Source organism: Lacerta agilis, chromosome 12 (genome assembly GCF_009819535.1).
Source record: "Lacerta agilis isolate rLacAgi1 chromosome 12, rLacAgi1.pri, whole genome shotgun sequence".
NCBI lineage: Eukaryota > Metazoa > Chordata > Lepidosauria > Squamata > Lacertidae > Lacerta > Lacerta agilis.
The window spans coordinates 49,119,366-49,140,165 of NC_046323.1; the positions used below are offsets into that span (position 1 = coordinate 49,119,366).

Consider the following 20,800-nt stretch of genomic DNA (forward strand, 5'->3'; position numbering starts at 1 on the left):
GCGCTGGCGATCCATGCGGCGATTCCTGGACTGTCCGCGGGCTGGACCCAGAAGGCAATTGGGCCTGATTTGGCCCATGGGCCTTAGTTTGCCGACCCATGGCTTTAGACTTTTTTTTTTTTTAAATAGAGTTAAGAACTCATGCCCAACCCCCACTCAGCATCTTCACTTTGAGCTGGGAAAATACGACCACTATATTGGGAAGAAGGCTCTTCTTCCGTTCTGATCTTAGGGTTTGCAAGGTGGGTTTTTTTTGGTTGTTTTTTTTTTGGACAGGCTCCCACAGCATTTCCTTAAGATTTTGAATGTGTCCACCAGCTCCTGCTTCATAGATCATCCAGAGCAGCGATGTCCCTTGTCCCCCAGAGTTATAGAGCTCTGACTGACCTGAACCATAAGGTAGACATAAAAGTTGTCAGTTCCTTGCTGTAGAAAACTTTCCTCACAGAGGTGCAACAGGCACCCTCGCTTTTGACTTTCAGGAGTCTCTGAAGACTCCCTCCCTTCTGACAGAGCTTTGCAGCTGTTTAATTTTCGATTTGCCGGTCCCCCTTAATGATTCTCTGTATTTTATTTTATTTTTTAAAAAAATGATCGTTGATGTTTCCGTAGTGTACACTGCCTCAATAGGGTGCTACAGAAATACGTCTACAAATAAATGAATAAATGCATAAGTGTGGGGCGGAGGGAAAGGGCGGGGACATGGATTGTCCCAAGAGGAAGTAGCTTTTACTCTGTAAAGGTCTTATTTCCTGAAAAGAAAAAAGCCAGGCTAAAAAGCAAATTGTATTTGGCAAGCGTGCTCTGCATTACCTCAGCAGTGTGGGCTGTTCTTTAGAAAACTTCACAGCAAGGGAGTGAGAGGAGGTTTTTACCGTTTGAGCAACGCAAACCCTAATGAGTTTATGGTTCATATAAATGAAAGGCCTGCCATTATGGTGGATAAGCAGATGTATAGGCCTACTGTAGAGAGAGCTTGCTCATTTACTGCATACACCTCAGTGTGGGCCCATTGCACCTCTCTCCTGAGAAAGCCTTCTTGTTGTCTGCTGTCAAGGTGGGAACGCAGGCCTTAAGACGTTGCCAACCTTGTTGGAGCAGTGGGCAGATTTGTAATTTTGATGAACTGCCATTAGCAGGAGTCACAAAATGGATGCCTTAGGGTGTGTGGTATGATACAAAATGGCTGCCATAGGGTGTGTGGCATGATACAAAATGGCTGCCTTAGGGTGTGTGGCATGATACAAAATGGCTGCCTTAGGGTGTGTGGCATGATACAAAATGGCTGCCTTAGGGTGTGTGGCATGATACAAAATTGCTTCCATAGGGTGTGTGGCATGATACAAAATGGCTGCCATAGGGTGTGTGGCATGATACAAAATGGCTTCCATAGGGTGTGTGGCATGATACAAAATGGCTGCCATAGGGTGTGTGGCATGATACAAAATGGCTTCCATAGGGTGTGTGGCATGATACAAAATGGCTGCCATAGGGTGTGGCATGATACAAAAGGGCTACCATAGGGTGTGTGGCATGATACAAAATGGCTTCCATAGGGTGTGTGGCATGATACAAAATTGCTTCCATAGGGTGTGTGGCATGATACAAAATGGCTTCCATAGGGTGTGTGGCATGATACAAAATGGCTGCCATAGGGTGTGTGGCATGATACAAAATGGCCGTCGCATCTAAAAGAGCAGCAGAAGAAGCCAGAACACAAAACAGTGTGGGCATGCCCTTATGTCTCATGCAGTGTGGATTTTTGAGGGAGTATTTACTGAGATTTTCCATGGGTGCCATAGGAAGTGCTTACTGGCAGGCACACCTGCACCCACAGGTGCCATGTTGGTGGTAAGAGAAATCGACAGCTTCAGAAATGTGTTTTGTTTTTCAGTCTTTTTTCAAAGCAGGAGCTCTTCTGTTTTATTTCTTAAGCGTTTTCTTTCAGTATCCATTTGCATCTTCAGGATTACTTCCTTGGTAAGATGTATGCCGTTTGTGTTTGTTATTGTGTTTATTTCAAGAAAAAAGTAAGGGGGGGGGGGAAAGTGCAAGAACCTAAGGAGAGGGGAGAGAGTATTTCTATGGCCTTGTTGCCAGGAGTGGAGGGCGGGGAGGAAAGAAATTCGCTCTCCAGATATAATAGCAATACAGTCCCCTGATTGTAAATGTCCAACATCAGAAAACAAATGGCAATGGAATAAGACAGGAAGAGAAGATGCAGCTACCGTGATGGCAAGAGACAAATGGAGCTGGACAGAAAATATAATGGGAACCTGCTGAATGGCACCAGTTTTTTTTTAAAATGAGATCTAGGGCAGTTGACGTTTTGAGATGGGGCTTATGGAGCTTAAACTGGGGCTTAAACTGGAAATGCTTGGAGGAACTGAACCCAGCTCTTTGCATGCCAAATAAGTGCTCTACACCAAGGGGGATAATGGCTCATGGGGATGATTCTTAGCAACAGTCAATCTGCCTTTCAGCGAGGTGGACACCCAAGAAGCTGAATCCTGGCTGATATGGGCAGATTAAAACACACACACACATACTTCTTTACGTAGTGCAGGGCCGTCTTTAACCGGGGGTGCAAAGGGTGCGGTTCACCCGGGCGTCAAATTCTTGGTGGCGCCAAATGTATTCGGGGGGGGGGCACCAAATGTATACCTACTGTATACAGGTCCTTCTTGATTGGCGGCAGTGAAAAGCAATGGAGCGAAAGTCCCCGCTCCCCTACTCCGTCGCTCTGTTACTCCGTAGCGAGTCCGGAAACAAAAGCTCAACAACTTTGACCCCCCCTAAAAATCTGGGTGTGGCTAAACTAAATTTGGGGGCACTGGGCAGAACTTTGCACCTTGGAGGCGCCTATGCTAAAGACGGCCCTGACGTAGTGCGTAGCTAAACTTATGGAAGTCACTCCCAAGGAGACAGTGATGGCCACCAACATTGATGACTTGACTTTAGAATAGGATTGGACAAATTAATCGAGGAGAAAGCTCTCAGTGACTATTAAGTCAGGATGGCTATGCTCTGCCTGCATGGCCGGAGGCAGAAATGCTTCCGAACACCATTTACTGGTAACCACAGGAGGGGAAAGTCGTTCTTGTGTTCAGTTCCTGCTTTGCAGGCTTCCCACAGGCATCTGGTTGGCCACTGTGAGAACAGGATGCTGGACTAGATGGCCCATTGGCCTGATCCACCTGGCTCTTCTTATGCCTGCTCCCACTGAAAGCCTTGTTGAGTAGCTCCTGATGGGTTTCTGAGGAATCCCAGAGTTTTCTGGAACAGCCCAGCCTTTGGAAAACATGACGCCCTTCATACGTTGTTGGACTCTGGCTCTCACCAGCATGCCAATGGTCAAGGGTGATGGGAGTTGTAGTCCAATGATTTGTGGAGGGCATCAGGGTGAGGGAGATGGGTCTGGCGAGTCTATTTGTTGCTGCTCCAAGAGCTGTTTTGGATCCTGTCTGCTGTGGCATCTTGTAGCTTTCTCTCTGAACATTTCCGGAGTGTTTATGATGGGCCAAGCACTCCCAGAACACTCGTACGCAACTCCCACTCAGCACACACCGGTATAATGCCACCATCCAAGTGTCTCTTTATAACTCTTCGGGGGACGCTCTTGATACTTTGCTTTTCAGGATGCAGCTGGCAGCAATTTGGTGACTTGTATGAATGTACCTTATGCAATCTTATGCGCCCTGGTAAGGTGGGAGGATGATTACAGGCGTCAGAAGAAGTCGTTCATGGTAAATGACAGCTCCTGATCATTATCACCCTCACAAAATAAAAACACAAATACATGTTGGAAAGACACGTTCAACGGGGTGGCAGCAAGTAACTTGGAGAAGACCACACACACTTCTGTGCTTCTGTTGGGCAACTCTTCCACTCACAGCAAGAGATAGGGGACAAATTCCATTCATTCCACATTTTAACCTGCCCAATTCACTATTGATTAACTCAATACAAGAACTGGAACACAGCCCTCCATTGAGATTTACACCCCTCCAAAGACTGCAAAGCAGCCAAAGAATGTGTACCGCCCCAAAATGTATGCGCTAGGGTTAAATGTGTATATATAGATGCATGTATTAGGGAAAGGAGCATCAAAAAATGCATTGTTGGGGGAAATTGCTTTGCAAAAATGCAGGTATTAGGCAAGTTGGGAATGCAAACGTATCAGGAGAAATTTGCACTAAAACACTGATGAATTTTCATGAGGGTAGACAAACTTATGTGGAAATGTGAAGAACTGAGAAACTGAAAGAAAGGACCAATGGACTAATTCTGTGCAGTCCTCATGCTAATTTCATGAGGGTGATGCGGAAGGAAAATTTGGGATGAAGAGAGAGGAACCCCACTTCTGGTTGTAGTCCTGCTCACTGCCAATATGTGCCTCCCCACCAACAAGGAGGTGTGGGGAGTGAGCAGAAGTTGCCCATTCCTGATCTAAACCATCCAGTTCAAGGCCACCCACTGATGTGCCAAAGTATAGCTATTTAAATTCTGGTAGGAAATCCAAGCCTATCAAATACTGACACCGACAGTGGCGACAGATTTCAGGAGGTCCTCACCACGGTGCTACCAATGAGTGTCCATTCCTCCAACAAACAAACAAACAAACAAACAAACAAACAAACAAACAAACCACAACAGTCCGACTGCTTTTCCTGTAGTCTGCTGTAAGATGCTCTGCTGTTATCCCTGAAGGTGGCCCCGAAGCTGGAGCAAAACTGTTGACAGGTGCAGGAAGGAGAGCTCCCATCACACCAGTTCTGAAGGTGCCACACACTAGCTGCCAGTAAGGTACCAGGTGTGTGATTCAAGGCCTTGTACTTGGTTGGCATATAGAGCCCTGGACAACTTGGTACCTAAAGAACCCGAGGGAGCATCTTCCCTCTCACCAACCAACCTGGGTGTTATGATCAACGGGAGACTCCTTGCACCAGAAATGTGTCCCTTAAGGTCCAGATTGGATCATCAGAACCCCAGGTTGTCTCTTCCAATTGGATCTTCCCAGTAGCCTTCTCATTAGAGAATCTGCAAGCTAGCCTACTATCTGTATCAGAGCCCTTCCCACTGCTCATGCAGTGGTTTATTTCCCCCCTTCTCCTTCCTGGCTCTCCACTCAGCACCGCTTCCTTTCCTTGTACCATTCTCTCTCCTTGTAATTTGACTTCTTTTCTCCTCGTTTCATTTCCCATGCTGTGCCTGTAGTCTATAAATTCTTCCAACTTCAAGTTCCACCCACCCACCCTTTCTCTGTCCCTGGGATCTCTGCCTGACAGCACAGTATCCTGCCTTTTATGCAGCTGCTGTGAGCTTCTAGGTAATGCTGGCCCCACTGCTCCCATCCCATCCCATCCCCTCTGGCTCACCAACATCTTCACTTGAGCTACCAGGGAGAGGAACAGCATGGGAGGTAGAAGCAACACCTGCACTCTGTAGCAAAAGGATGCTATTTCCAGGGGCGTAGGAAAGGGGGGACGGTCTGCACCAGGTGCCATCATGGAAGGGGGTGACAAATTAACAAGGAACAAGGTTCTTATGTGCTGCCCTACTAGGGTGGTTCATTAAAAAAAAAACCTTTTTAGAAAAATGCCTGCTCCAAAGGTCTTACCTTACTACACTAGGGATTATATAGCGACATATGGAATTTCATGCATATCAGTTTATATCTTGACCCTCCTCCACAAAATTAGCTGTTTATTTGGCCATTTTCCTATGTCGTGAAGGCTGAAATTTCAACAAAGCATGTGGCCTTTGCTAGACCTTTCCTCCCGGGCACCTGCTAAAAGCATTCTTCTTTAGGCAAGCATACCTAGATGCTTAGGAAGTTGAAGTAATTTTAATCTTAATATTTTTAGCTTTTGTATGTTTTAAAGTAGGGTTGTTAATTTTTCTTGATTTTATTGCTGTGTTTTTTTTTTTTTTTGGTAAACCACTTTTCTGTTTGTTTTTTTTAATAGATTTTATTAAATAAATAAACAATAAATATAAATAAAATAACACAAGCCAAAACACAATCCATCCTGTAGATTTAAGTATCTGTCCATAGTTGCCTACTTGTTGTCAGAGGCTCAGAATCCACATTCTGAAAATATGAAATAACGTAAAACCATTTTTTTGTGGGTGGGGGGAATCAATGTGGGGGAGCGACAATAAATTTTCCACACCGGGTACCACCTGACCTTCCTATGCCTCTGGCTATTTCATTCTAAAAGCATTAATCAACGAGGCCTCACCTATCCCAAGGAATAGGAATTGGCTAATGGGGGGGGGGGGTTGCAATTAATCACTAATGCTGCTGGAAGCAATTAATGGCAGAAACTGCAAGCAGGAAACTTCTAATTAAAGTTGCAAGGGATCTTTGCTGAATCTGAGCGAACGCTCTAGGAAGATAACACTTAAGGGATGGGCCTTGCCACATTATGTAGTGCCAAATTAGGCGTGATATGGAGCTGTTTTTAAATCCCTGTTGCAACTAATTGTGGAGCAGTATTACCTCTGGGGTGTTAAAAGAACCCAGGTACGGAATCGGCCCACTTTGGGCATGCTTCCGACATCCAAAATCGCATTCCAGCCAATATAGACCAACACTATTCCCGTTTTCTTTCTGGTTAAACAACGTCAAGAACAAAACTCTCCAAATCCATAGAAACCCAAAAGAGAAGAAGTGTTTTATTATTGAAAATATTTACATCCTATCTCCAGCGTGACATAGAAAGACCCCCGAGGATAGTCTACTGCATTGCTCAATGCAGATGAGACGCTCACAGCTGAACTGTCACCATAATCTTTGTATCACGTTTCCCTTTAGAAAAAAAACAACAACAACTCATTTCTGAGCCTCCATCAAAAGAAGTTGAGAAATCTTTCGTTTGCCCTCTTTCCAGGGAAAAGCTAAGGCAGCAGAAGAAGCTGGTCGGCACTCTTTCAAAGCTCAACGGCGAGGGAGAGGGGAACAAAAAGAAAATCTGGGGGGGGGGGGAGAGACGTACTACAGAGATGGTCCATTTAAAAGCTTCGTCTTCCAGCAGGACCAGCATGTAGCACGGAAGGCAAATTCTGCTCCCAAGACCTGCTCCCAAGGTCCGTGTGCAGTTTCTAACCCTACATTCCCCACATTTCCACTTTTTTGGGGGGTGGAGAGTGTTGTCTTGGACAATGAAACAGGCTTTCAAATCACCAAGCTAAGTGAGCTTCACCTCCAGGCCACTAGGAGAGGAAGGTCACAAGGCGGCTAGATCCTTTGTTGTCGTTGCATTCAGGTTACCGGTGCTCCACAAATGACGAAAATAGAGACGTGAAAGGCCAATGGACAAACGTGAAATTCTTGAGGGCTAGCACCTTCTGCGGGCTGTGATTTGCAACCCACACAGGTGGCAAGGGGATGGGGGTGGTGGTAAGGCTACCGAGAAGGATGAGACATTCCCAGATGGTTATTTCTGCAGGACAAGTGCACAGTTGCTGGTAATAGGGTGTGTGTATGTGTGTTCTGGATCCCTGCCTTTTAGGTGGGCCTTCTTTTGAGTGGGTGATGCAATATCCCAGCACTCCAACCGCAGTACTGTGTAGCTCTGGAAATGTGACTTTCCTTCTGGTAGCTTGGCCCCGGTGTTCCTGGCGGGTGGAATGTGGCTGTGTCAAAGCTGCAGTGGTTTAGAGGTGGGCCTAAGGTGCCATTACTGACCGGTAGCACAGATCTTACAACTTGAAACCACCTAGAATTGTGAGGTCGTATTCGTGTGCATCACGACTTTAGAGGTTGAGGGCTGTTTCTCAAATGCAACATCCTTAAAAAAAATAAAATAAAATCGGCACAGAGCTTCAAGACTAGGATTTCAAGACTGTTCAATAGAAAGGAAAAGACCACCTGGCAGGGTTTCCTTAGCTGTGATTCCGGCACGGCAGGCGGTTGGTTTAGATGACCCATGGGGTCTCTTCCAACTTTAGATTTCTTTGGCTCTAGGCCCGGAGCTCACTGGGAGCAGATAGGCTTTGCCTTTAGAAGGTCCTTGCATCCATCCCCATCATCTCCAGGCAGGGCTAGGAGAGGCCCCAATCCAAAACCCTGGACAGCCGCGGCCGGTCAGTGTACACAACACTGTCCTAAATGGACCAATGGTCTGCACTGATGCCAGGCAGCTTCCCATGTTCCTAACCACGATTCCCGAAGCCAGTTCTGCTTTATAAATAAAATAAATAAGGCGGCAGACCTGTGCACACTCACTCGGGATTTAAAGCTGAGTAAACTTGCATAGGATTGGCTTGATAGTTTTCTAAAGGCAATGGTCTCTCGCATATGATCCCTTCATTTAGCAGGATCCCCAGCAAACAGAAGTTCAGGGTCTCCCTGAAATGAGGGTAGGTTCCCTGTTACAGCGGGGTTGTATGGGCCTGTCCGGAGACTCCCCAGGCAACGGATGCAGTTCTCCTACTTGGGTTTTCAAAGCATAGGGGATTGGTGGATTGATGGAGGGGAGAGTGTGGGAAAGCAATAAATGGAGGACACAGTAAGGGCTGTTCGACAGTGGCACTCCCTCCGAAGGTGGTGGACTCTCCTTCCTTGGAGGTTTTCAAGCAGAGGTTGGGTGGCCATCTCTCATGGATGCTTTAGCTGCGATTCCTGCATCGCAGGGAGTTGGGCCAGATGACCCTCAGGGTCCCTACCAAATATATAATTTTATTACTCTACCACATGGACGAGGAGGAATTGTGACAACCACGGGGTTAAAAAGGAAAAGAAAAAAGAATACAGGGAGAAAGAGTATTTTTCTGGTGTGGGAAGGAGGAGGAGGAAAGAGAACAAAACTTCATAGTCAGCTGGTGGTTGGCTGGGGCTTGTCACACGGCTGCCGTCTGCTTTATACTGTGAAAACTAATCCTTGTCGGAGAGGTTGGGATGGACATGGCCCGAGCCACGCGGACTCGTAGGGAGTGGTGGTCTTGCCAGCGGTGCCATCTTTTCCGGGCTGCAGAACGTACCTAGTGGGAAGGAGAAAGAGAAAGAGAAAGAGAAAGAGAAAGAGAGAGGGTGAAAGTCATCAGTGAGCCAATGGTGTGATGCAGCAGCAAAAAAGGCTAATACAATTCTAGGCTGCATCAACAGTGAAGGGAAGTGGTAAAGGGTAAAGGGACCCATTAGGTCCAGTCGTGGATGACTCTGGGGTTGCGGCGCTCACCTCGCTTTACTGGCCGAGGAAGCATACAGCTTCCGGGTCATGTGGCCAGCATGACTAAGCCACTTCTGGCGAAACCAGAGCAGCGCATGGAAACGCCGTTTACCTTCCCATTGGAGCGGTACCTATTTACTTGCACTTTGACGTGCTTTCGAACTGCTAGGTGGGCAGGAGCTGGGACCGAGCAACGGGAGCTCACCCCGTCGCGGGGATTTGAACCGCCGACCTTCTGATCAACAAGCCCTAGGCTCTGTGGTTTAACCCTCAGCGCCACTCATGTGCAAAGGAAAGTGGTAATTCCAATCAATTCCGCCTTTGTCGGATCCCGCCGGGAGCCCCGTGTCCCTTTCTGGGCGGCACACTTTAAGACAAGCTGGAACATGTGCAACCAAGATGATCGAAGGTCTGGAAACCAAGCCTTATGAGGAATGGTTGAAGGAGCTGGGTATGTTTAGCCCAAGGAAGAGAAGCCTGAGAGCAGATATGATAACCATCTTCAAATATCTCAAGGGCTGTCACACGGAAGAGGGAGGAAGCTTGTGTTTCCCTGCTCTGGAGGGTAGTATTAAATATCAGGAAGAGCGTTCTGACAGTAAGAGCTGTTTGACAGTTGAATGGACTCCCTCAGGAGTCAGGGGCGTAGCGTGGGAAGGGCCAGGGTGGCCGTAGCCCCAAGCACATGGTTTTGAGGGCTGTGTTGGCCGGCTGGGCTCCCTCCAGCATGGGCGCATAGGCAGGCAGGCAGTGCAGTGTGGCCCAGTGAACTCTCCGTGCCCCACGCCTGCTTGGTGGTGAGTGTCTGGCTGGTGCAATGGGTTTTGTTCACCCTCCACACCCAGCCCCTGGTCCCGCCTGATTCTCCCCCCCCCCCAGCGCTAATAAAGGATGCAATGCCACTGTCAGGATAGATTCTCCTTCCTTGGAGGTTTTTAAGCAGAGATTGAATGTCCTTCTGTCATGGATGCTTTAGTTGAGATTCCTGCATTGCAGGGGGCTGGACCAGATGAATCTGGGGGTCCCTACCAACTGTACAATTCCACGAGACAAGTCTACGTGTTAGAGGCAATTTCTTTACTTTGGGGAGGAGCTAACCTGGAGTCCAACTGAGCAGAGGGTCGTCCTCTCATAGCCCCGTGAATCTTGGTTGTGAGACTAGGATTTGGTCGGGAGAGGGAAGAGCTGTGGCTCAGTGGGACAGCATTTGCCTTGCATGCAGGAGGTTCCTAGGTTTGATCCCCAATACTGCCTCTAGGTAGGGCTAGGAAAGATTGTGGGGAGCACTCTGTTCATGTGGACAAAGGGCAGACTACAGTCATACCTCGTGTTACAGTCGCTGCAGGTTGCATTCGGCGCGGGTTACGAACGCACCGAACCCGGAAGTACCAGAACGGGTTACTTCTGGGTTCGGCGGTTCGCACATGCACAGACGTGCGAAATGACGTCACGCGCATGCGCCGAAGCACCGAATTGCGCAGCGAGCATGTGCAGATGCGACGCTTCATGTTGCGTTCTGCTCATGTTGCGAATGGGGCTCTGGAATGGATTCCGTTCGCAACATGAGGTACCACTGTACATAGTTTGCTGATCCATCTTTCTATTGCCTCCGGCATTTCGCCCCCAGAAGACCGCATGTGAGCAAACATGGGCCTTAAATCTAAAAAGTTTCCCTGCCCCTTGGCGAAAGCCTTGCTGAGTAGCGATGCCCTCCTGGTCCTACGAATCTAGTGATCCTGATTTCTGACGGATGCTTTCATAACCGCATGCCTCCTTCCTGAGCGATGCCTGAAAAGCTTCTCTCAACAGCGATGTGCGGGCAGGTGGATAGCTCATCAGTTAAATCGTGATTCATAATGGGCTATTATGACAAGCAAGCTCCCAGGCTGCTGAATTCGTAATAAAAGCCACGCGTACAATTGAGCAGATTGTTGCTTGGTGCTCCTAAGACAATCTCGCTGTTGCAAAACCTGCTGCTTAGAGAGAGATTTTCCAGGCTATCAATGCTGCGCATTCGCTCACTCACAGCCCTTTATGGCTGATTCATCACCTAGTTTCTTTCTGCAGTTGAATGAATAGCTGATTGCAAGTTCAGGTTTCTCAGAGCTGGCATCTCGGGACTACAAATGAAATCAACCACCTTGGGGTGAGGTGGTGCCATCTCTCCGGGATCGAGATTTCCCAAAGATGAGAACCACATTCCACAATGCCTTATGTACAGTGTCTATTGTCTAGTCCCAAACTTGGGTCTCCAGCTGTTTTTGGACTACAACTCCCATTATCCCTAGCTAGCAGGACCAGCGGTCAGGGATGATGGGAGTTAGACTGGTTAGTTGCTTGCTGCCCAAATGTCCCCAAGTGACTCGGAACACATTTAGAAACATAAACACATGGCGCTTTTAACAGATTCATACAAAACACCTGCAATTCGCACACACAACATACACAAAACAGCACCCCCCCCCTCAAATGGCAACAGAAAACTCTGGCAGCACATAAGAACTGTTGGAGATTCATTCCCCGTGTCTACATGGGATTATTATCTATCACATGACGGTGTTTTGATTCCACAGAGTGGGAAGTGACGGAGACAGGATGTTTGTGTTACTGTGTTCCGTGAAGTGGGACTATTGTCCTTTCTCTTTGCTGTCTGATGCTAGAGAGAGTGGGAGCCATGTTGCAGTGCTCCGTGTGTGTTTATATGTAAATAAAGTAGATTATGAGTTGCTGAGGTCTGTTACGCATGCTGAAAAGACTCTGCGGATCCCTAAGTGTGCTGATGCTTCTTGGTATCAGTTGCAGTGATGTTCGGGCTGAAGAAAGCTTTTAAAGCTCCTGAATGATCGCCCAGGTGGGAGGGAACATGCCAGTCGGGCATGTGTCTCTGCCAAGGTCCTACTCGTGTGTAGGGAATCCTGATGAGAACAGGGTTAAACAGTCACCACCTCACTGCCCAAGCCTCGGTGTGCAACTCCGATTAACAATATCCAGTCCTCCAGCAGCACAGAAATAAGCATAAAATCCAGCTGCTAAAAATCTCTGCATTCTCTCTCTCTCTCTCTCTCTCTCTCTCTCTCTCACACACACACACACACACACAAGGAATTGCTGTATTTTTATTTGAGTATAAGTGGTTTTGAATGCTTTTTGCAGAGAAGAAGCTGACACAGTCATTTGCCAGCCAAAATAAATGATTATTGTTTTATTTTTTTGCAATGGACTGGAAGCTGTGATGACACCTCTGAGGTGAGAATTCCAAGCAACAAAACCTCTCGGATTTGATCAGATATAGAGCCTGGCTCTTCCGTGACCTGAAATGTGAGCTGCAGGCCATGTTTAGCACCTGCTGAAAAGAGCTTGCGGTTTGCTTTTCAGAGCTCTGCAGGCTCCTTCCTGACAGAGAGGAGAGAGAGGCAAAGTGGGTGTGAAGTCACAATGGAAAGAAGAAGAAAAAAACTGCTGCTTCTTCTTCCTGATATTCCTCTCCATTATCTCCCTCATCTAGTCTAATCTTCCCCAGCAGCTTGGAGGGAGAGGACCAAGGAAGGTTAGCAGCCAAGGCAGAGAGATAACAACCTTAAACAACAGAAAAGGACAGAAAGCCCATTTTTGTATGGTTTTCAGCTGGTCGGGGAGATTAGTTAGGGAACCAGGAATGAATAGATGTGCTTTCTGTCCTGCAGAGCTGTTGGTTACAACTAATGCGCAGTAATGATGGGATGGCAGGTATTGCTGAACGATTCCCCCCTTCTAGAGTTTTGAATCACAAAGGGATTTGCTCCCCCCTTCCTCAAGAGAAAATACATCAATTATGGGCACCACATAGATGCTTATCTATAAACACCGCTGCTATAAATAAAAAAAGCAGCTTGCTTCAAATTTATCGGAGGAGAAATGGCAGGGCTCCTTTTTCTCCATGGCTGGAAAGTGGCTGTCGCTGTTAATTCACGCTAAGGTAAAGGTAAAGGTATCCCTGACCATTAGGTCCAGTCGTGGACGACTCTGGGGTTGCGGCGCTCATCTCGCTTTACTGGCCGAGGGAGCCGGCGTACAGCTTCTGGGTCATGTGGCCAGCATGACTAAGCCGCTTCGGGCGAACCAGAGCAGCGCACGGAAACGCCGTTTACCTTCCCGCCGCAGTGGTATCTATTTATCTACTTGCACGGGCATGCTTTCGAACTGATAGGTTGGCAGGAGCTGGGACCGAACAATGGGAGCTGCTGGTGAAATGTCAGTAGTCGATTTGCAAGATTGTTTTTCCAGTCAGATGAATATGATGTACAGGTGAAACTCGAAAAATTAGAAATATTGTGGAAAGGTTCATTTCTTTCAGTAATTCAACTTAAAAGGTGAAACTAATATATGAGATAGACTCAGGACATACAAAGCGAGATATGTCAAGCCTTTATTTGTTATAATTGTGATGATTATGGTGTACAGCTGATGAGAACCCCAAATTAACAACTTCAACTTTGGGGTTTTCATCAGCTGTACGCCATAATCATCACAATTATAACATACAAAGGCTTGACATATCTCGCTTTGCATCTCATATATTAAACTCCAGTAGCTAATGAAAAAACAATTGTTTACATAAATGGACTTTTCCACGATATTCAAATTTTTCGAGTTTCACCCGTATTCCCTTGGCGTGGGAAATAACTGGCCCCATTTCCCAGACGCGACGGGAACAGATAAATCTATCCTCCAGCTGTCTGCCTAGGTTGGCCTTCAACAAGGTGAGGGTCCTGCAGATGTTTCCATTGCCATCTCCCATCAGCTCAGTTTTGCTGGCTGGTGCTGGTGGGATTCACAGCACAAAACATCTGCAATCGGAGAGTTCTGCTCTCGTTCCTGACCTATAATCCCTCCTTTCTAATTTGTAAAGAAAGCGCTTTTATTTATTTTAACGTTTGCTCTGCCTTTTGATTAGACGCTTACAAGGCAGCTTACCAAAAAACAAAAACACCAGAGTTAGAAGCAGCGGACACTAAAAGCAGCTTACGTAACAAAACAAAAACGAACCCTCTTCCCACAAACACATAAAATGTTAACCAGCCCAAAACCTGGTTATAGAGAAACGTTTTTTGCCTGTTGAAAGGGGAGGGGAACTTTAACAAGCATACATACTGTGCTTAAAAAGGCACAGGAGTATAGGAAGCTGCCTTATACTTGCTGGAGTTTGGCAAATATTTTGGTGTGCCAAAAGAAACAGTCTGGTAAGGCACTGGTGCGCCCTTCCCTTCTCTGTGAGAGAAAGCAAGAGGATGCCCAATGTATTGTAATGAGAAACTTCACATAGAATGCATTTTGAGCCTCTTGGTCAGAGGCGGTCAATATGGAGCCTGCCAGATGCTGGATTTAAACTCCTATCACTTTCCCTAAAACTTTAGGGAAGTTTTTAATTGTGATATTCTAATGTATTTTAATATTTGTTGGAAGCCGCCCAGAGTGGCTGGGGAGACCTGGCCAGATGGGCAGGGTACAAATAAATTATTATTATTATTATTATTATTATTATTATTATTATTATTATTATTATATCAGACGCCGACAGCATGGCCTGTAAACAGGGATAAGGGGGTGTTGTGGTCCAGGAACATCTGTAGGGAACCATGTTGGTTTGCTCCTGCATTAAATTGATATGGGAAAAGGTCTGCAGGGTTTGCTTTAGAAGAGTCCAGGGCAAGGGTCAGCAAACTTTTTCAGCAGGGGGCTGGTCCACTGTCCCTCAGACCTTGGGGGGGGGGGCTGGAATATATTTTGAAAAAAAATGAATGAATTCCTATGCCCCACAAATAACCCAGAAATGCATTTTAAATAAAAGGACACATTCTACTCATGCAAAAACACGCTGATTCCCGGACCATCTGCAGGCTGCATTTAGAAGGCGATTGGGCCACATCCGGCCCCCGGGCCTTAGTTTGGGGACCCCTGATCCAGGGCATGGGACCTGAGAGTTCAGGACCACGGCCAGCTCATTCTGGGGCTGGTAGCTCCATGCAAGGGAGCCTAAGTACTGATGGAAGGGTGTCCGAAGCTCTGTTTCCTCAGACGGAAGCTCTTTCGGCTTAGAAAGGCCTTTCCAAAATAGTAAAGTTATAGGTCATCTCGCTGACTCCAAACAGGAGCCCACAAACATTACGACTATTTCTGCTGCAGAAGGCCAGGCACACCTCTTCTCCTAACAACTCTGTGCAGTATGTCAATAACAATGGTAAGGATAATATTCTGAATATCCTCATCACTGTACAGTGAGTGGTACCTTGGTTCTCAAATGCCTTGGTTCTCAAACACTTTGGTTCTCAAACTCCAAAAACCCAGAAGTAACTGTTCCAGTTTTTGAACATTTTTCATAAGCCAAACATCCGAGGCGGCTGTCGGCTATTGTTTCCGGGGTGCCTGCACCAGTCAGAAGGTTTTTGAACATTTTGGATGTCAAACGGACTTCCATAACTGATTAAGTTTGGCACTTTTGTTTTTGCTACTTATTTTGTGGTTTTGAGGCTTTTTCAATTAATTTGTGTTTGTGACTGTGTGGAACCCAGTTCAGCTACGGATTGATTGATTGATTGATTGATTGTGTGACTGCGGAAATGGATAAAAGCCCCCCATCCAAACAATGACTATCACCAGTGCTGGTATGAAATTTTATTATTATTATTATTTTTATCATCTACAATACTGTCTTATTTATTTTATAATACAGTACATTGATTATTGCTTTCATTTTATGGATCAATGGTCTCGTTAGATAGTAAAATCCATGTTAAATCGCTGTTTTAGGGGTTGTTTTTAAAAGCCTGGAACGGATTAATCCATTTTGCATTACTTTCTATGGGAAAGCGCGCCTTGGTTTTGGAATGCTTTGGTTTTGGAATGGACTTCCGGAGCGGGTTAAGTTTGAGAACCAAGGGACCACTGTACATAGTTTTTTTTTTACCTCAAGGGCACAGAAGAATTAAACCTAAAGTTTGCAGGGCAAAAGGTGAAAACCAGCAAATGTCCCCATTTCACAGACAGGGAACTGAGTCCCAGAGCTATAAGGGTCACAACAGCAAGAGACTGCATCACTGCATGGGGAAATTGAACTCATGTCTCCTTGCCTCCAGTCCACTACTTTAAACTACATCTCATCTTGACTATATCTCATTTGGCATTTAGCTTGGTGGTTTCTTATTTTTCACTGGAAAAACCTTACATGACTTTTTAGGGATTCCAGGCTCTGATCCCCCAAAAAGAAAGATGCAAGCAATTTTCTCCCTCAGCCTACTCTCTCTCTCTCTCTCTCTCTCTCTCTCTCTCTCTCTCTCTCTCTCTCTCTCTTTCTCTCTCTCTTTCTCTCTCTTCTCTTTCCCTCTCTCTCCCCCCCTCTCCTCTTTCTCTCTCTCTCTCTCCCCTCCTTCCTCTCTCTCTCTCTCTCTCTCTCTCTCTCCCAGCCTCTGATAACCTTTTTGAAGTGCGCCTGGGGAATGGAAAAGAAGTGCAATTTGCCCATGATGGCACTGACAGCGAAAGTGCAGCAGAGATTTTGGGAATGGCATAGAACTATATTGGGAGAAGGCAGGTGGCATAGCAAAGCACCCCGGAGAGCCCTGCAGCAGGCAGAGCGATGGAGCACAGATGCTGAGGAGGAGCAGGGCGACTTCACAAAGCAAAGGTCCTTTGGATACAAAGGTTAAACCTCTGTCCCATGGGGCTTTCACATCCACCACTGGCCTCTCCCCATTCCTTGTCCCCAGGTAACCATGCCCTGGCAGCTCCTTCTCCTTGCAATTGCCACGGAGAAGGGGTGGTTTGCATCAGGAAAGGACAGGAGGGGAAGGGAGGGCTTGAGCCAAACACTCGCCTATTTCCCCCGAACCTTCCCCCCCCCCAAGCTGCTGTGATTTCATTTCATTATATTTCAAAAATTCACCCTACTGCTCTTCAGCACAACAGCATTTTGTTGTAAACTCATAAAACAGGGTAGGGTAAGCTTTTTAAATTCCAGGGCTACCCCCCAAAAAACCGAGCCTTCTGGGAGGCCACATGCTCATGGCGAGTGGAGCCAGAAAGAACAGAGGGCCGGTGAAAGGAGCAAGCAGCAGCAAATCACACTGAGTGTGTTGTAGTTAACTCGTTATTAGCAATACAGGATCCGCACAAGAGCGTCAGGCCTAATGAGTACAGCAACGCATCTCCGGCAAGTCTTGCCCCCACGAAGACTAAAGGTCGCCGCCTCCCCACAGTTGCCTATGTCACCTCCTCTCCAGGGTTCCCCCAAGCAATCAGATACTATGCCTGTGTACCTTTGCCTTTGCTCCTCCTGTTTCATGCCTCTTCTGGTTCTGGGAGACAAGCGGGGAGGGGAGGTGGGTGCAGCAGGAGCGGGAGAGACCTGGGCCTCTTCACAAGCCTGAGTCATCTCTGCCTCTTGGCCTTCCTCTTCTCCTGCTTCAGCCTCTGGACTTCTCTCTGCCACAGACTCTCCCCATTCACACAGCCCTGTTACCTCTTCTTTCCACCCCCCCAATAATCTTTATTGGTTTTTTCCTTTTTACAAACGATTGAAATAATAAAGAGTAATGTAGAAACAAGTATAACCCACACTTAAGTGTCCAAAAAATTGAATCACTCTTTTCATTTACACTTAAAGGTTTAAGTCCCCTCCCTTCTTCCTTCTTATGTCTTCTCTGACTCAAATATCTATGTATCGCACATCAATTCTTCTTACTCCAAATTAAACAATTAAAAATAAAAGATGGATAATAAACATTTGCTTGTCAACTTTTAACTTACTCTTGTACTCCTATTCCAAACTTAAATCTTTCCTTATTTCTTATATATGCATTTTTACATAATAATCGACGCCAAGAGTTGTATGCCCTTCTTTACGTCTTACACACCTTGTCCAAGTAGTCCTGTTACCTCTTCAGCTTCCAACGTCTCTTCCTCCCAATCTTGTCCCTCTGATGGCTATGGCTCTTACCTTTGTACAATAGGCTACATGCAAAAGCCAGAGGTTTCTTCTATCCCTCCCTCCCTCCCTCTAACACACACACACACACACACACACACACACACACACACACACACACACACTTTCTCCCTCTCCCCCCACCTGCGCCACAACATCCCTTGTGAGCAAAATCAGCTTGGTATGAGGCCTTAGTACTCTGTACAAGCCTCCATACCACAGGAAGAATCTATGCCCCCTGCCTCGTAACGTCACAACCCACATGTCAGACCCAACCATTGGCACCCTGGCTTTTTCTGGGTTTACCTTGTCCCTGTCCCTATTTAGGGGAAAGCTTTGCAAACTATGTTTGCCGAGCATTTCGCTCTGTGACTTTAGAACCCACATGTCAGAGCGGCAGACTCATAATCTGGTGAACCAGGTTCGCGTCTCCGCTCCTCCACATGCAGCTGCTGAGTGACCTTGGGCTAGTCACACTTCTTTGAAGTCTCTCAGCCCCACTCACCTCACAGAGTGTTTGTTGTGGGGGAGCAAGGGAAAGGAAAATGTTAGCCGCTTTGAGACTCCTTTAGATTGAAGGCCCGTGTTTGCTCACATGCGGTCTTCTGGGGGCGAAATGCCGGAGGCAATAAAAAGGTGGATCAGCAAGCTATGTACAGTGGTACCTCATGTTGCGAACGGGATCCGTTCCGGAGCCCCATTCGCAACATGAGCAGAACGCAACATGAAGCGTCGCATCTGCACATGCTCACTGCGCAATTCGGTGCTTCAGCGCATGCACATGACGTCATTTTGCATGTCTGTGCATGTGCGAACCGCCGAACCCAGAAGTAACCCGTTCTGGTACTTCCGGGTTCAGTGCGTTTGTAACCTGCGCCAAATGCAACCTGCAGCGACTGTAACACGAGGTATGACTGTAGTCTGCCCTTTGTCCACATGAACAGAGTGCTCCCCGCGGTCTTTCCTAGCCCTACCTAGAGGCAGTATTGGGGATCAAACCTAGGAACCTCCCTCATGCTCCTTGGCAAATGCTGTCCCACTGAGCCAAAGCTCTTTCCTCTCCCGACCAAATCCTACTCTTCTTCTTCTTCTTCTTCTTCTTCTTCTTCTTCTTCTTCTTCTTCTTCTCCTCTGAATTCTCCATCCAGGTAAGCAAGAAGCACCATCACAGTCCAAGAGCACATGTCACCTAGATAAAGCACTCAAGGAGGCCCTGGTGCATGGCCAATGAGAAGTGGCCCGTGTGTGTGTGTGTATGTGTGTGAGAACGGGCCCCCTGCTAGGACATGGGCCCTTGGCATCTGGCCAAGCATGCCAACCCTTGGTGCTGAACCTTGATGAAATAGCATTATCTGTTTAATCCCATCTCTCTCTCTCTCTCTCTCTCTCTCTCTCTCTCTCTCTCCTGTGTCTGCAGTGACTCACATAAGCGTGCCATTGATGGATTGAACAATGCACAGAGGAAGCAGCAGCAGTCTGGTAAACTGGAGAAAGCTGCCACTGGCAAATGTGCTGCGCTGACATAGGAAGGCCTTGCCTCCCCATCTGTGTGTTTCAAGAAGCCTTAGAATAATCGCAAGTGCTGAGCACGAGGCGCACGGAGAAGGCCTCTCTGCTTTGCACAGGGCGGCAGGTGGAGAGCAGGGAATCACACGGGCGGCGGAAAGGGAAGCAAATGAGTCCCGAAATTATCGCAATCAAATGCTGTTATACCAGGCTAATGGGATGGAGTGGGTCAACTCACAAAAGGTGGAACAAAAAGAGGAAAACGGTGCTGTTATTAATGGCTCTGAAAAGTCCTCCGTGCAGGGGGAGGAGAGAAAACTATTAGGATGGTGCTGTGCTTGAGTGGAGGGGATGAGGGCTCAATGAATGGCTCCATGAAGGAAGACGGGAAACTTCTCCCCAGAGTGCAAAGGGATTAAACGGCCTGCAGTGGGGAAATGGGAGCAAGATGTGTATGCATGTGTGTGTAGAAGATGGCTTTAAAACTCTCGTTGAAGCAAATGGCTCTTGCAAAGTTCTTGCTCAGCAAATGCACAAACAGTGGGAGATGTTGCTGCGTTGTCAGCCAGAGAGCCAGGGAGGTGTTTTCCCCGAGAGTGCACCATCAGCAGAAGATCATATAGGAATTTGCCTTATTCTGAGTCAAATACCTGGTCTAGCTCAGTATTGCCTACACTGGCTGGCAGAGGCTCTCCGGTGTTTGGGGCAGAGGACATTCCCAGCCCTACCTGGAGATGCCAAGGGGGGGGCAATTGAACCCGAGACCTTTTGCCTGCAAAACAGATGCTCACCCGCTGAGCTATGATCCTCCCCTGTAATTTTGCATTTGCTACACCCATTTGCTCCAGTTTGCTGGTGTGCACACTTGTTTGCTGCATCTTCACTCTACTTTCTGAGATGTACTGTATTTTCCTGTGTATAAGATGCCTCCATGTATAGGACGCCTGCTATTTTTTTTCAACCCAAAATTAAGAAATTAAGTTGTTTAGCTTTTTGGGGTGTGGGGTGTGTGGGAGAGGTCACTTCCGCCAATCGCTCACCTGCCTGCCCGCCACTGCCGATCGCTTGCCACCAGAGCCGTCTTAAGGGGATCTGCCGCCCTGGCGCGGCTATCCCTCCGGCGCCCCCGCCATGCCGCCTCTCCGCCGCCTCCCTCCCG

General features: G+C 47.2%; 1 protein-coding gene across 4 annotated transcripts in view; it reads right to left on the reverse strand.

Annotated features, from left to right (window-relative positions):
* Nucleotides 1-8,652: 8,652 nt before the first annotated feature.
* Nucleotides 8,653-20,800, reverse strand: part of CRHR2 (corticotropin releasing hormone receptor 2) — a 168,286-nt gene continuing 156,138 nt past the window's right edge. For all 4 annotated transcript variants that reach the window (XM_033165868.1, XM_033165870.1, XM_033165869.1 and 1 more), the window contains one exon: nt 8,653-8,988. In XM_033165868.1, the coding sequence (XP_033021759.1) occupies nt 8,848-8,988 (141 nt within the window). In that variant the 3' untranslated portion in view covers nt 8,653-8,847. The remainder of the gene's footprint in view (nt 8,989-20,800) is intronic.